At 34.6% G+C, this 12,885-nt stretch overlaps 1 protein-coding gene across 1 annotated transcript; it reads right to left on the reverse strand.

Annotated features, from left to right (window-relative positions):
- Positions 1-953: 953 nt before the first annotated feature.
- Positions 954-12,839, reverse strand: LOC150092154 (SEC14-like protein 2). The gene is made up of 4 exons (XM_090415265.1): positions 12,758-12,839; positions 10,552-10,658; positions 8,428-8,758; positions 954-1,345 (listed from the first exon to the last, which is right to left on the reverse strand). Exons 1-4 carry the CDS (start codon positions 12,825-12,827, stop codon positions 1,236-1,238), a joined length of 618 nt encoding a protein of 205 aa, XP_090271391.1. The 5' UTR covers positions 12,828-12,839; the 3' UTR covers positions 954-1,235.
- Between the last annotated feature and the right edge of the window lie 46 nt (positions 12,840-12,885).

The following is a 12,885-nucleotide window of genomic DNA, read 5'->3' on the forward strand; positions in this document are numbered from 1 at the left end:
CCTTTTTTCGATCGGTTCCCGAGTTAGTCGATCTCTGGCAGAGGCAAGCATTTTTTCTCTCGGAACCTCGGGTTTTTCGTCCCGTAAACTCAAGAAAATCGACCGTAGAACCCACATTATTTCAGACATTAAATACGAGTGTTAGGGACCACGAAATGGCGGCACTTGTTGAGCCGTCTCTCTTCACTGCGTGCCACTTAATTAGTGATAGCCTTGGGTTAGCTATCTCTGATTGGCTGCCAGTGGAGATTGAACTGCTCACTCAGTCTCCAATAGTTAGATAGGGCTAAACGACCTTGTCTACTCCCTATATACGGGAATAATAAGGCGTCAGCTGATTATTTTTTTTTTTTACTAATGATAACAACTCCCACCCCCACATGCACAGAATATTTTCGACGTATACGCCCTAAAATGAAATGCTTAGAGGAAGAGGAATAATTTAGCAGACTCCAAGAATAATACAGCGGCTGATATTCTGACTCACTGTTAGCCGAAGATTTGGACATGCACATTATAGAAAGAATGCCGGTGGGTGTTTATTTTGTGCGGAATTTAGATGTTCAATTAAAATTAAGAAATGGATCATGTGGAGTGTTTTAGGGACGCGTTAAGACATAGGGAGGTTTCATTAAAAGAGGTTAAAAAGTCATCGTCATCTGAAGACTTCTTAATCTCTTTAAGAAGTCATCAGATGAGGCCTTTCAGCCCCTTTGCTTTGTTGGATTTCGCGTGATGGTAGTTTTACAGCATTGCGACAAATTGATGGAGTTAAAAAAACATGGCAATGTCAGAGTTTTTACTATAAATTCCAAGTAGTGTAAGCGTGAAGTTTTACGGTGTATGTATTAAACAATGAATAAAGACATCCGCCTTTGCTATCGTTTGATATTTACTGCATTAAAGATCATTTTTTCTTACATTGTACGACCGTGTGTACATTATATCTCGAAGTTCTCAGTGATTGAACTCTTTCTCAGAGCCACAATCAGTAGATGATTCGGTAGAATCCTCTTTTTTATTATTCCTATTATGATATGAAACTTTCTTCAAGCAAGAACGACAAGATGTCGACCCGTTATTCCTGAGAGAACTTCATTCGTTGCATTTGACAATTCATGGGATATTCAGTATATTGATTCTTTGTTGTGGATTCTTCCTCTATCCTTATATAACGGACGTTTTGTTTTAGTTTCCTTAAATAACAATTTCCATGATTGAGAAAGGAGATCAGCTTAGAGAGATGTCATTTCGCAGTCAGGAATGTCAGGAGGAGTAACCTGAACACAGTACGATATTGATTTGCTAGAAAACCAGCTGTAGGAATTATCAAATTTCAGCACATCTGGAAGGGGAAAAAGAATAATCATTAAAGTCAATTTATTCAAGATTATTAAATTTTTGAATCTAAATTCAATATTTAAAATTTTTAAATATAAATACGATCGCCGGCAGGGCCGAGTGGATAGCGTATCCGTTCTCTAGTCAAAAGGATGCGGGTTCGAATCCCATCGTGGGCATGGATGTTTGTGATTGTCTGTGGAAATACCGGTGGTAGGTGGGAAGTTTAGGTAAAGTCGATCAACTTTTTTAATAAGTTAATCAACTGGTTATGTCGAAAAATGTATTTCTCGTACATGTTACTGGAAGTTCTAAGAATAGCTTCGGTTAACAGAGAACTTATTATTCATTTGCATAAGATAATCGTATAATTTATAAGTTAATGAATAAACGATTTTGGTCTGAAGGAGGAAAAGAACAGGAGTAATTAATATTGTATTGAATAAAAGATTTTATTAACCTGAATCGAATGCGTCGAAAATTGCAAGTAATAAGTTGAACTAATAGTCGATAAGTAAACGATTCACATTTTCTTGAGACGTTTAGAGTAATTGTGTTATATCCAGTGGTGAGCTATAAGGGGCTCTCGCTGAACCATTTGTTACATTTTTCTGAAATTTGCCAGCCCCTTGCTCTTCTTTTTTACTTTTTTATTAAAAAAAAAATAAATAAAAATAAAATGAAATAAAAGAACTTGAGGGTTAGAATTTTTTAAAATCCTTCTGCTCAAACTCAAGACGATGAATATTCCGATCCGTACAGTAGAGCTCAAATTTCTAAATTTTTGAAATCAGTAGAACTTGAGTTTCTGAATTTTACAAATTGAACCAGTAGTAATGAAGTTCGTAAATTTTTCCGATCATTCGAGTACTCCACGCTCTGAATTTTTCAAATCAATCCAGTAGAACATGCTATCTAAAATTTTGCGTGATTTTGATCTAAAGGAGGAAAAGATCTGCATTTTCCAAATCAGTAAAGCAAAACTGGAGGTTCTGAATGTTTCAGATCTTTCCAGCATAACTCAAGTTTCTGATCTTTTCATATTTGTTGAGGAGTACTTGAGGGTTCTGAATATTTTGGATTGATCTAAGAGAATTTTAAGATCTGAATTTTTCAGATCACATGGGAAAACTCGAGGATCTGAATTTTCCAGTTCAGCAGAGAACAAAGTGATTTAAAATTTTGAAATCAGTCCAACAGAACTTCGTATTCTGAACGATTCAGATCGGTAAAGTAAAACTGAAATTTGAATGTTTTAAATCAGACCAGTAGAATAAGAGCTGATGATTTTTTCAGATCAGTATATAAGAATATTAGGATTTTAATTTTTCAGACTCTGAGGTTCTAATTTTTTTTAAAAATTGATCTGGTAGAAATTAAATTTCTGAATTTTTCATATGAGTCCAATTGAAAAAGAGATTCAGATCAGTACTAGTGAACTTCTGGATCTGATTTTTTCAAATTATTAGAGGATCTGAATGTGAACGTCCAGTTCAGTCCAATAGAACTAGTGTTTCTAAATTGTGAGATCAAGTACATCGTGTGGTTTTGAATTTTTTAGAGCATACCAGTAAAACTTCCGTTTCTAAATTTTTCAGTTTCCAATAGAACATGAGGGCTTGAATATTTTAATCAATCCAGGAGAATTAAAATTCTGAATTTCTTTAATGGTCCTTTACAACTAGAGATTATGAAGTTTTCATTTCACTCAAGTTGAACACAAGCTTCTGTATTTTACAGATCAGTGCAATAAAACTTGTGCTTTTAATTTTTTCAGGTCAGTATAGAACTTGAAAATCTTAGTTTAGAAAACCCAAGATTCAGAATTTTTCATGTCAGTTGTGAACTTCAGGTTGCAATTATTCACATTAGTAGAGTAGCACTCCTTTTCTGAATCAGTTCAGTAGAATTCGTAATTCTGAATGTTTCAGATCAGTAAAGTAGAACTCAAGTTTCTGAATTATTTAGATCGGTGCAACAGAACATGCAGTTTTGAAATTTTCCGACTGGTCGAGGAGATTGGTCATTGGCACTGGTCGAGGAGATTGGCAGAACTCCAGTTTGTTTCTCAGATTAGTTCAGTAGAAACACACAGGAATTTTTCAAACTGGTCCACTGGATCTCGAGTTTCTGAATTTTTCATAATCAGTCCAATAAAACTCGTGCATCTGAATTTATCAGATCAGTGTTGGAAAATTTGAGTTCAGATCAGTGTTGGAAAATGATATTTCAAATTATTTCACTAGAACTCAATAATCTGAAGTTTTCATATGTCCTGTAAACTTTGGGGACTGCATTTTTTTTAGTTCGGTCCCTCAAAACTAGAGGCTCTAAATATTCTAGATCGGATGAGTAGAACTTCTTCTTCCCTTCACGTATTAGACATAGTGACCTGTTACGGAGCTATCCTTAGCTCTTCTAAGCCGTACCCGTCCGGAGGATAAGGTGGCTAGCCCTATGCCTCCGGGTGTGTCTGTCCTATGACTGTAACCTGTGTGTTCACTGGGCCGATTTACCTGCTTGTGGGATGAAAAACCCCAGATAAACTGTGGGGAAAAACCCTGCTGTCCATGCGCAAGACCAGCTAACTTGACTATGTTCTACTCCTCACGAGTAGAACTTGTGGTTCTGAATTTTTCAGATAAATCCAATAGTTCATAAGGTTCTGAATATACAATGGCATGGAGAACTCGATTTTGTGAATTTTTTGGATGTTGTGCAGAACTTGAATGAGGTTCTGAATAATTCACATCGATCTAAGAGCTTTCAGGATCTGTATTTTTCAAATCAGACTAGAGGATCTTGAGGCTGTGAATTTTGCAGAATTTTTGAATTTTTCAAATCAGTGCACTCAAACCTCGAGATTTTGAATACTTCGGATTACTAACTAGTAGAACTGAGATTTAGAAATTTTTTTAAATCAGTAGAACTTGAGTTTCTGAATTTTCCAAATTGGTTCAGTAATAATGAAGTTTCTAAATTTTTAGATAAGTCGAGTACTCCAGGCTCTGAATTTTTCAAGTTTTCATATTTCTCCAGTAGAATTTCAGTTTCTGAACTTTCCAGACCATCTCAGGAGTATGAGGTCCTGAATAATTCAGATCAATCTAAGAGATTTTAGGATCTGCATTTTTCAAATCAGACTAGAAGATCTTGTGGCTCTGATTCTTGCAGATCAGCATTGAAGAAGGTGATCTAATCTTTTGAAATCGGTCTAGTAGAACTGGAAATTCTGAAGATTTCATATCATTAAAGTAAAACTAAAATTTGAATTTTTAAAATTAGACCAGTAGAATAAGTGTTAATGAAAATTTCAGATCTTTCTAATCCCAAAGTGATCTCGTATAAATTAATTTTCAGAATTTTTCAAATGAGTGGAATGAAACTTGTGTTTCAGAGCTTTTCAGATCCCTGCACTCCTGCAGTATCTAATTTCTTCAGGAATACCTAATAATACCTTCGGATCTATTTTTTTTTCTAAAATCATTAGAGAACTTCGGGATTTGAATATTTTCCATTTCAGTCCAAAAGAGCTGGAGGTTCTGAATTTTTCAAATCCGACCAGTACAACTTGTGTTTTGATTTTTTGACGTGTCTAATAAACTTCAATTTCTCCAATAGAACATGATGGTGTTAATATTTCAATTAATCCATTAGAATCTCAATTTTTTGGATCAGTCTAGAAATTAATGGGGATCTGATTTTTTCAGTTTTGACTAGAAGACGATCTAAATTTTTCATATCAGTCCTACAGTAGAATTCGAAATTCTGAATATTTCAGACCTGTAAAGTATACCACAAGTTTCTGAATTCTTTGAATCACACAAGTGAAACTCGAGTTAGTGAATTTTTCTAAGTGGGAAAATGGTATAGAATATGAGTTGTGAAATCTTGACACTAGTCCAGGAGATTGTAGGATTCGAATTTTTCAAATTGGTCCAGTAGAATACAAGTTTCTGATTTTTCACATTAATCAAGTAAAACTTGAGTTTATGTATTTTTTTCAGATCAGTTCAGAACTCAAGTTTTTGAATTTTTGAAATCAGTCCTGTAGAACCGAGTTCCTAAATTGTTCGAAATCGATCTCATAGAACTCGAATGTTTGTTTTAATTCGTCCAAGAGATTTCATGCTTCTTAATTCTTCAGTTCGGTCAAAGAGAAATCGAGAATCTGAATTTTTCAGATAAGTCCATCAGAACATGTTTTAAATTTTTTCAAATATGTTCAGTAGAAAATCGATTTAAAATGTTTCAAATCTCACAGTTGAACTCGAAATACTTAATGCTTGGGATCAGTAAAGTAGACTATGTTTCTGAACTTTTTGAATTAATCTGATTCATTTGCTCCATTTACTGAATTTTTCTGATCGATGTAATAGAATGGGTTCTGAATTTTTCACACCACTCCTGGAGATTTGTGGTTCTGAAATTTTCGAATTAGTCCAGTTGAACTAGAATTTGTAAGTTTTTCATATTTGTTCAAAAGACCTTAACATTCTAAATTTTTGAAATCAGTCGAATAGAACTCCAGTTTCTGAATTTTTCTAATTGGTCCAGTAGAACTCAACTTTCTAAATTTGTTTATATCGATCCAGTAAACCTTTTGGATCTGAATTTTTCAGAATTTGTACTCATTAGAAGTTGTATTTTTGAATTTTCAAATAAATCCATAAGAACATGATATTCTGCATTTTTCAGTCAATCCAGGATAACTGGGGGTTTCAGATTTAAAACTTGCTCAGTAGAACTCGAGTTGGAATTTTTCAGATCAATCCAGAAGAACTCGAAATTCTGTTTTATTTTTAATCAGTCCAACAGAACTGATATTTTTGGATGTTTCAGATCATCAACTCAAGTTTCAGAATTTTTCGAATGAGACTAGTAGATTTGAGTTGCTGAATTTTATATATTATTTAAATAGAATATGAGGTGGTTCTGGGTTTTTTTCCAGATTGCTCAAGCAGAACTCGGTTTGTGAGGTTTTTAGATTACTCCAATTCAATTCGAGGTTCTTAATTTTTCAAATCGGTCCCATAAAACACGTGTCATAATATTTCATATCGGTCCAGTAAAATTGAAGTTTCTGAATTTTTTAGATAATTTGAATAAATAACTACCTAGGATGTATGATCACATATGAAAATGAAAAAGATATAAAACTAAAAATTGCAAAATATTTAAAAATAACAGGAGTAATTAACTCTATATTTAAACCAAACCTAGTTCACAAACAAACCAGACTAAAAGTATGCAACACATTAGCCCTACCAGTCTTAATGTATGGAAGCAAAATCTGGACAATAAAACAAAAAGACAAAGATTAACAACAGCAGAAATGAAGTTTATGAGAAAAACTGCGAAGTTTTTCTCATAAACTTTGAGATCACGAAAGAAACGAAGAAATTATGAAAGAATTAAACCAAGAATCAGTAATTGAAAAAATTAAAAAAATATAATGATGATGATGATTTGAATAAATTTCGGTTTCTAAATTTTTCAGATTATAAAACTTCAGGGTCAAATTTTTTTTTCCCAAATCAGTCTAGTAAAATTTGAAAATTATATTTTTTTAAAACCAGTTCAGTAGAATCCGAAGTTTTCAGTTTGGTCCAATAGAAGTAATAATTCTGAATTTCCAGATCAGTCCAGTAAAACTTGCGTTTCTGAATTTTTCAGGTAAATTCAATGAGTCCTGGAGAATGTTTAGTTTCCAATTTTTCAAATCGATCCAGTAGAATTCGAGTTTTTGAATTTTTAAAATCAGACCAGTAGATCTTGAGATTCTTAATGTTTCAGATTAGTCCAATAGAACTGGAATTTCTATATTTTTCGAATGAGTCCACTAGAACTAGTGTTTCTGAATTTTTCAAATTGGTCCAATACAACTCTAGTTTTACTGGATCTTCGAATTTTTCAAGTAGGTGTATACTTTCATTTCTAATTGTTTCACATCGTTCTAGCAGCACTTGCGTTTCTATATTTTTCAGACTGCCCCAGTAGAGCAGAAACTCTCACAAAGTGAGGTGAGATTTGAAGCAATACCAGCCTGAGACTATTACTTGCTATCGCAGCTATAGTTTCTTGTGCGGTAATGATATTACTTCTGCAACCCAGTTTTGGGATATGAATGTATCGAGTTCACCCGTGTATAAACGTTCGTGGAGGAAGTTGCACGCGTATAGGTGTTTGACATAAAAAAAAATACAGACCCTCACACTGCTAGTTCCGATCATATGCTGGGAAAATTCTAATAGCAGTTGCTATTTTCCCCTATTATTTCAGAACTTAGGTTTCAGACTACTGTCGCATAGCGAATCACTGTTTATTTTTCACTCACAGATGCATGTAATGTTCAGTAATATTTTAAAGCAGTTATGCGTATGTAAATAATGCATCGATTTACGTCAGATATGCAAACGAAAATTTTATAATTTTAGGAAACGGAAAATTTATTTTGAACAGCTTAGCTTAAAGGAAACGTGCCAATCCATTTGGACATCGATGGGTACCATTAAAAGTTTTTCCATATCGGCAATAAGATCATCACCCTTGCCACAGTGTTAACTGGTTAGAAACGTTTATATATTTGTTTTTAACCACTGTAGTAATAGTAGTGCGAGGTAAGTCTATCCTGCGGCCGTGTTCACTATACTGTCGTCACTAAATATAATAATTTTATTTTAGTATCTAACGTAATAGGTTTATGTGTTTTCTGCTTTTCACTGGAAGGCACAGCACCCTTACTTTGAAATTTCTGAGTTATTAACAACAATAAATGTAAAATAATGATTACAAATAGTTTGTAATCACCATCATCATCTGGTACCCACGAATTAGTGGTTCGCGGAAGGTCATAAATAATCGGACAAAATTACTATTCGAGAGCTAAACCTGTCTACGAAACAGGGATGTCATTTGTATCCTGCCATCAAGCGTTCTTCGTATATATTTAAATAAATGATGTCCCGAAACTTTTTATGCAGACCTCGTATATATTATGAAGGAACCTAAAATATTGGTTTTAAATTTCTGTTCGGTTTTCTCATAGAATTAGTTTTACTCCAATTTGCACAATCCTGTACTTACACGTTCCGGGCTTCTCACAGCGTATGGTTCCGCCTTCTGGAAATAAGTCGCACGTGATCCTCTCGACAGGATATACCTCTTCTAAAGCATCGTCGGCATCATCATCGTTATGATTTTCTCTATCGTCATTTCTGTAAAACAAGCCCACACCGATGTCGTCACTATCTGTTTGAAACTCCCATTGCAACAGGAAACCTGGCTCCTTGACGACAATTTCTACGGGGTATACTGATCGCTTATCTATAACTACGTTTTTTACTGATTTATCCTGTGAAAGACGTCGACCGTCTGTGAAATAATAAGAAGTGGGGATAGTTCCGCCCTGAGGAAGCTATAAACAAAATAAAGAGAAAAAAAATATTGTACAAATCTTCATTATATGTACTCTTTATACATTTCAACCACTGCTAATGTTACACAGTTTTACGTAATATTTTATGAATCATTTACGTGAAAAGGAACTCGTGAATTAGTGCAGGAAATTGCAATACTGTATTTCCAATACAGTATTGCAAAATAAAAGGAATACAAATAATTAAGTTAATGTAAGAGTTTAAATATTTGTTGAGAAGTTTCAACAACACATCTCAGACGAATGTGAAGCCTACTCTTAGAATCAATTACAAAATTTTAAACATACGATCATTTTATGTACCAGTACCCTTGATAAACCAGAACACAAAGGTAAATTCGTTAGTGTAGTCGTGTTGGAACATTGCCAGTTGTTGCTATCCCTTTCTGTGGTATCATGCGTGCTATATCCTGGGCCAGTGGATATAATTTTACTTCAAGTATGGTCTGCTTTCATCAAAAATGTAATTGCCACGGACCTAGGATATAGCATACGTGATAGCACAGAGCGTGATAGCAACAGCTGCCAACACGACTACACTAACGAATTTACCTTTTTGTATTCTGGTTTATCAATTATACTTAACAGTTGGACGTTATCAAAAACATCTATGTGTAATTAATTGTTAATAGGCTTTTGTTATGTAAAATTTTTATGTACCAGTACCCTTGATGGATTTTTAATTCTTATTTTTATTAAACTCCTTATTTATACTATAATGTGTTCTCAATGCCAAAAACGTCTCAGACTTTATGTCAATAATGAGAAATCGCCCAAATAATTCTTAATATCGATTGATTTTATTCATACATCTGATTTCTACTGCAACATGTGATAGGAGAGATCGCTTCTATCAACTTCTCAGGTAACTGCAAATTTCCCTATTTGTTTAATTCATGGCAAAAAAATTACTTGATTCACACTCGCCATCTGCAGATCGTAACCATTTGGATGTGATGTAAATCTTTATTTTTCAACTCGACAGTCTTTTTTGGACATAGGTAAAACAGTAGTATTTCGCAAAATACACTGAATAGTCGAAGCTAGGTCGGTATAATCTTCCCCACAGCGATACTGTCTTCTCCCGCATGTTAGTCTGTTTTAGGGAAGAAAATCCTCAGTTTAGAGAGGAAACCTGACCACCATATCGAACGGCTAACTCTCCCTCAGTTTAAAACTCACAAAGGTTGGATGGGATTTCGAACCCGATCATTCCAAGCGAAGGAATAATGTCCCGACATCCTTGAAGGCTGCGCTAAGGAGGCAGCTTTTGTAGTAAAGTTAGATGCATTAAGTGCTCGTGGAAGTAAAATCACAACGAGGACAGTGTATGCCGTGTGTTTCAGCTTTGATATTGCTTTACCATGTTTGAGTTGTTCTGTCTTGCGGAAAGTTTGGAGCAAATCCCACACCACGTGCTTCTGACAAGGGTAAACGAACTTTCTTCAGAAAGCGCGATAAAATTTCCTTTTGCCTTTTGAAGGGATTTGATTTCGAGGTGTTTTTAACGAGACGTGCTTCCTGTGATTTTGCAAAAAAAAAAAAAAAATTAAGAAAGAAATTTCCTATTCCTCCCAATTCGTAATGCGCTTCTGTTGACCTCATGCTTCTTTTTCAAACCAGTGTGCCCTGATTCGTATTTTTAATCCCTTTGTAAATTTTTCCTACCCTTATGGGATTATGGACAATGAGACAGCATAAAATTTTTATAGTTAAAAATTAAAGTTTTTTTTAAAGAAAAACTAAAATTTCATGTATTTTTCAGCACTTACCCATGAAGAGCATCTTGGATCTCCATTTTGATCAATTAGAGTTCCACCCCAGTGAGCTGGTATTTCCACAGCGTCAATATAATCCAATATGCACTCTTTCCAGCCATCTATGAATGAAAAATAAAATCAATTCGTTTCTGCTTTGTTTCAAAAATAAAATAAGCGCTCTGAGTCCTTTTATTCCCCAAAGGTAGTGGAAAGAACTCCTTTAGTCCTAACTTTTTGAAGAAAGAGAAATGAGCAGCACTTCAAGCTTTCACTGATAGTGAGCAAAAGCTATCAAAAAATAAAAGCTTTTGTTGGAGGGAGAGCAGGGCAGATAATTTCTGCTATATTGTCGCCATAAACCCTTATAATCATATTATTGTCAGTAATAGTATCACTGCCATTTTTGAGACACCAGATTAAAAACAATTTCTTCAATCAAAATAATCCTACTTGCTTGAAGAGATCGATGAACTCGGGAAGTTGCCAGATAAAATCTACACATAGAAAAAGTTCATTTGGTCGGTGTCTAGAATCGAACTATAACATTCTTTCTTCGAGCGGTCTAGCACTATGGATGCAAACCGAAATTCTACAGGGGTACATAGGCATCCTCACTCCGTTTTGTTGCATTTCAGAAATTTCAGTGTTCATGTATCAGTGCTTCCCTCCTGCCACCGAATGCAAGTAAGGAATTCATTCATACACGCAATAGACACAACAGCAACGAGATTAAGTGATCCAAGAGCATATTTGAATGCGATAGATTAGCTTGAATACTTTGTTCGAACTACAGCATTAGGTTTTTATTTATTATTCTTGCAGAACATGTTTAAGCTGCTTCTAGCAAATTCTTCTCATACAACTCTCCAATCCTTTGGAAAACCCAACCATCAGTCATAGTTTAGAAAACACTATTTTACTCAACGTATTCAATATAAATATATGATAGCCCTCAATAAATTAATTTGATCATTTATGTATGGGACATTAGAGCCTGTGTAGCTCAGTGGATGTGGCGTTTGCCAACCACGGCGCTTGGCCGCACGAAGGAAGACTTGGTTTCGAGTCTAGTCGGCGACTAGAGGAAATTTTTCTAAGCCTTTTTTCGACCGGTTCCCGAGTTAGTCGATCTCTGGCACGGGCAAGCAGGTTTTTCCTCCCGGAAACTCGGGTTTTTCGTCCTGTAAACTCAAGAAAATCGACCGTAGAACCCACATTATTTTAGACATTAAATATATTGTGTTAGGGACCACGAGATGGCGGCACATTTGAGCCGTCTCTCTTCACTGAGTACCGCTTAATTAGTGATAGCCTTGGGCCATCTATCTCTGATTGGTACCAGTGGAGATTGAACTGCCCACTCAGTCTCCAAAAGTTAGATAGGGCTAAATGGCCTCGCCTACTCCCCGTATACGGGAATAAAAAGGCAGCTGATTTTTTTTTTTTTTTGATGTATGGGACATTCTCACAGTGTACCATAAAATTTTATGATTAAAGATCTAACAGGAGTGTACAAATCTGGCTATTGCTTGTACAAAGGACACCAAGAAACTTCTACTTGAAATCAAGGGAAGAATTTTGTGTTCATATAAATTTGTAACCAATCTCCCAAATTTCTTTTTGTAATCACAATTTGAAGCGAATGATTAGAAATATGTTTGAGGAAAAAATTAATGAGTCTTAATGATTTTGATTATCCACGACCACAGCAATGCTTTTATTGGAAATTTTTGTTTAAAATTTTGTTGTTAATTAAAAATAAGTAATTTTTTTGAAACATGCATCGTTTCAAGTTAACTGCATGAGTATGTTGAACTTTTCTGTTGATTGTCATCCTTAACTGTTATTAAACCAAAGGTCACGCATCGGAAGAAATATAGTTGGACAAATTCCAACCAATTGTAGAAATACTACCAAACTCATAATGCCATTAAGAGCAATGCAAAACCTGTAAGACTAACTTTTATTATGTATAATATGTGGATGAGAACTATAAACTTTCAAGGACGATTCTGATATGAAATGTGTCACACTAACTTACTTGACTAACCAAATATGTCCATTATTTGGCAGAAGTTTAAAACAGACAAGAAATCTTCATTTAACGAGAAATAATACCGATAAACAATATTAGTTCACATTGAAGTTTTCAGTGCCCCCTTGTGTCTAATAATTCATCACAACGATAATTAAATAATAAATTTTATTATGATCTTACCTTTAGCGAATATTTTTATCTTATTTATTGTTTCTTCGCTAAGAATGGGTTTAACGACGGAGTATATCATCGAAAAAAGTGGCGGCACTGGGAAAGAAAAGAACATTTATGAATTTCATGGAGTTAGT

Source organism: Typopeltis vanoorti, unplaced genomic scaffold (assembly GCF_054136105.1).
Source record: "Typopeltis vanoorti isolate ZY-2024b unplaced genomic scaffold, IOZ_Tvanoo_1.0 HiC_scaffold_330, whole genome shotgun sequence".
NCBI lineage: Eukaryota > Metazoa > Arthropoda > Arachnida > Uropygi > Thelyphonidae > Typopeltis > Typopeltis vanoorti.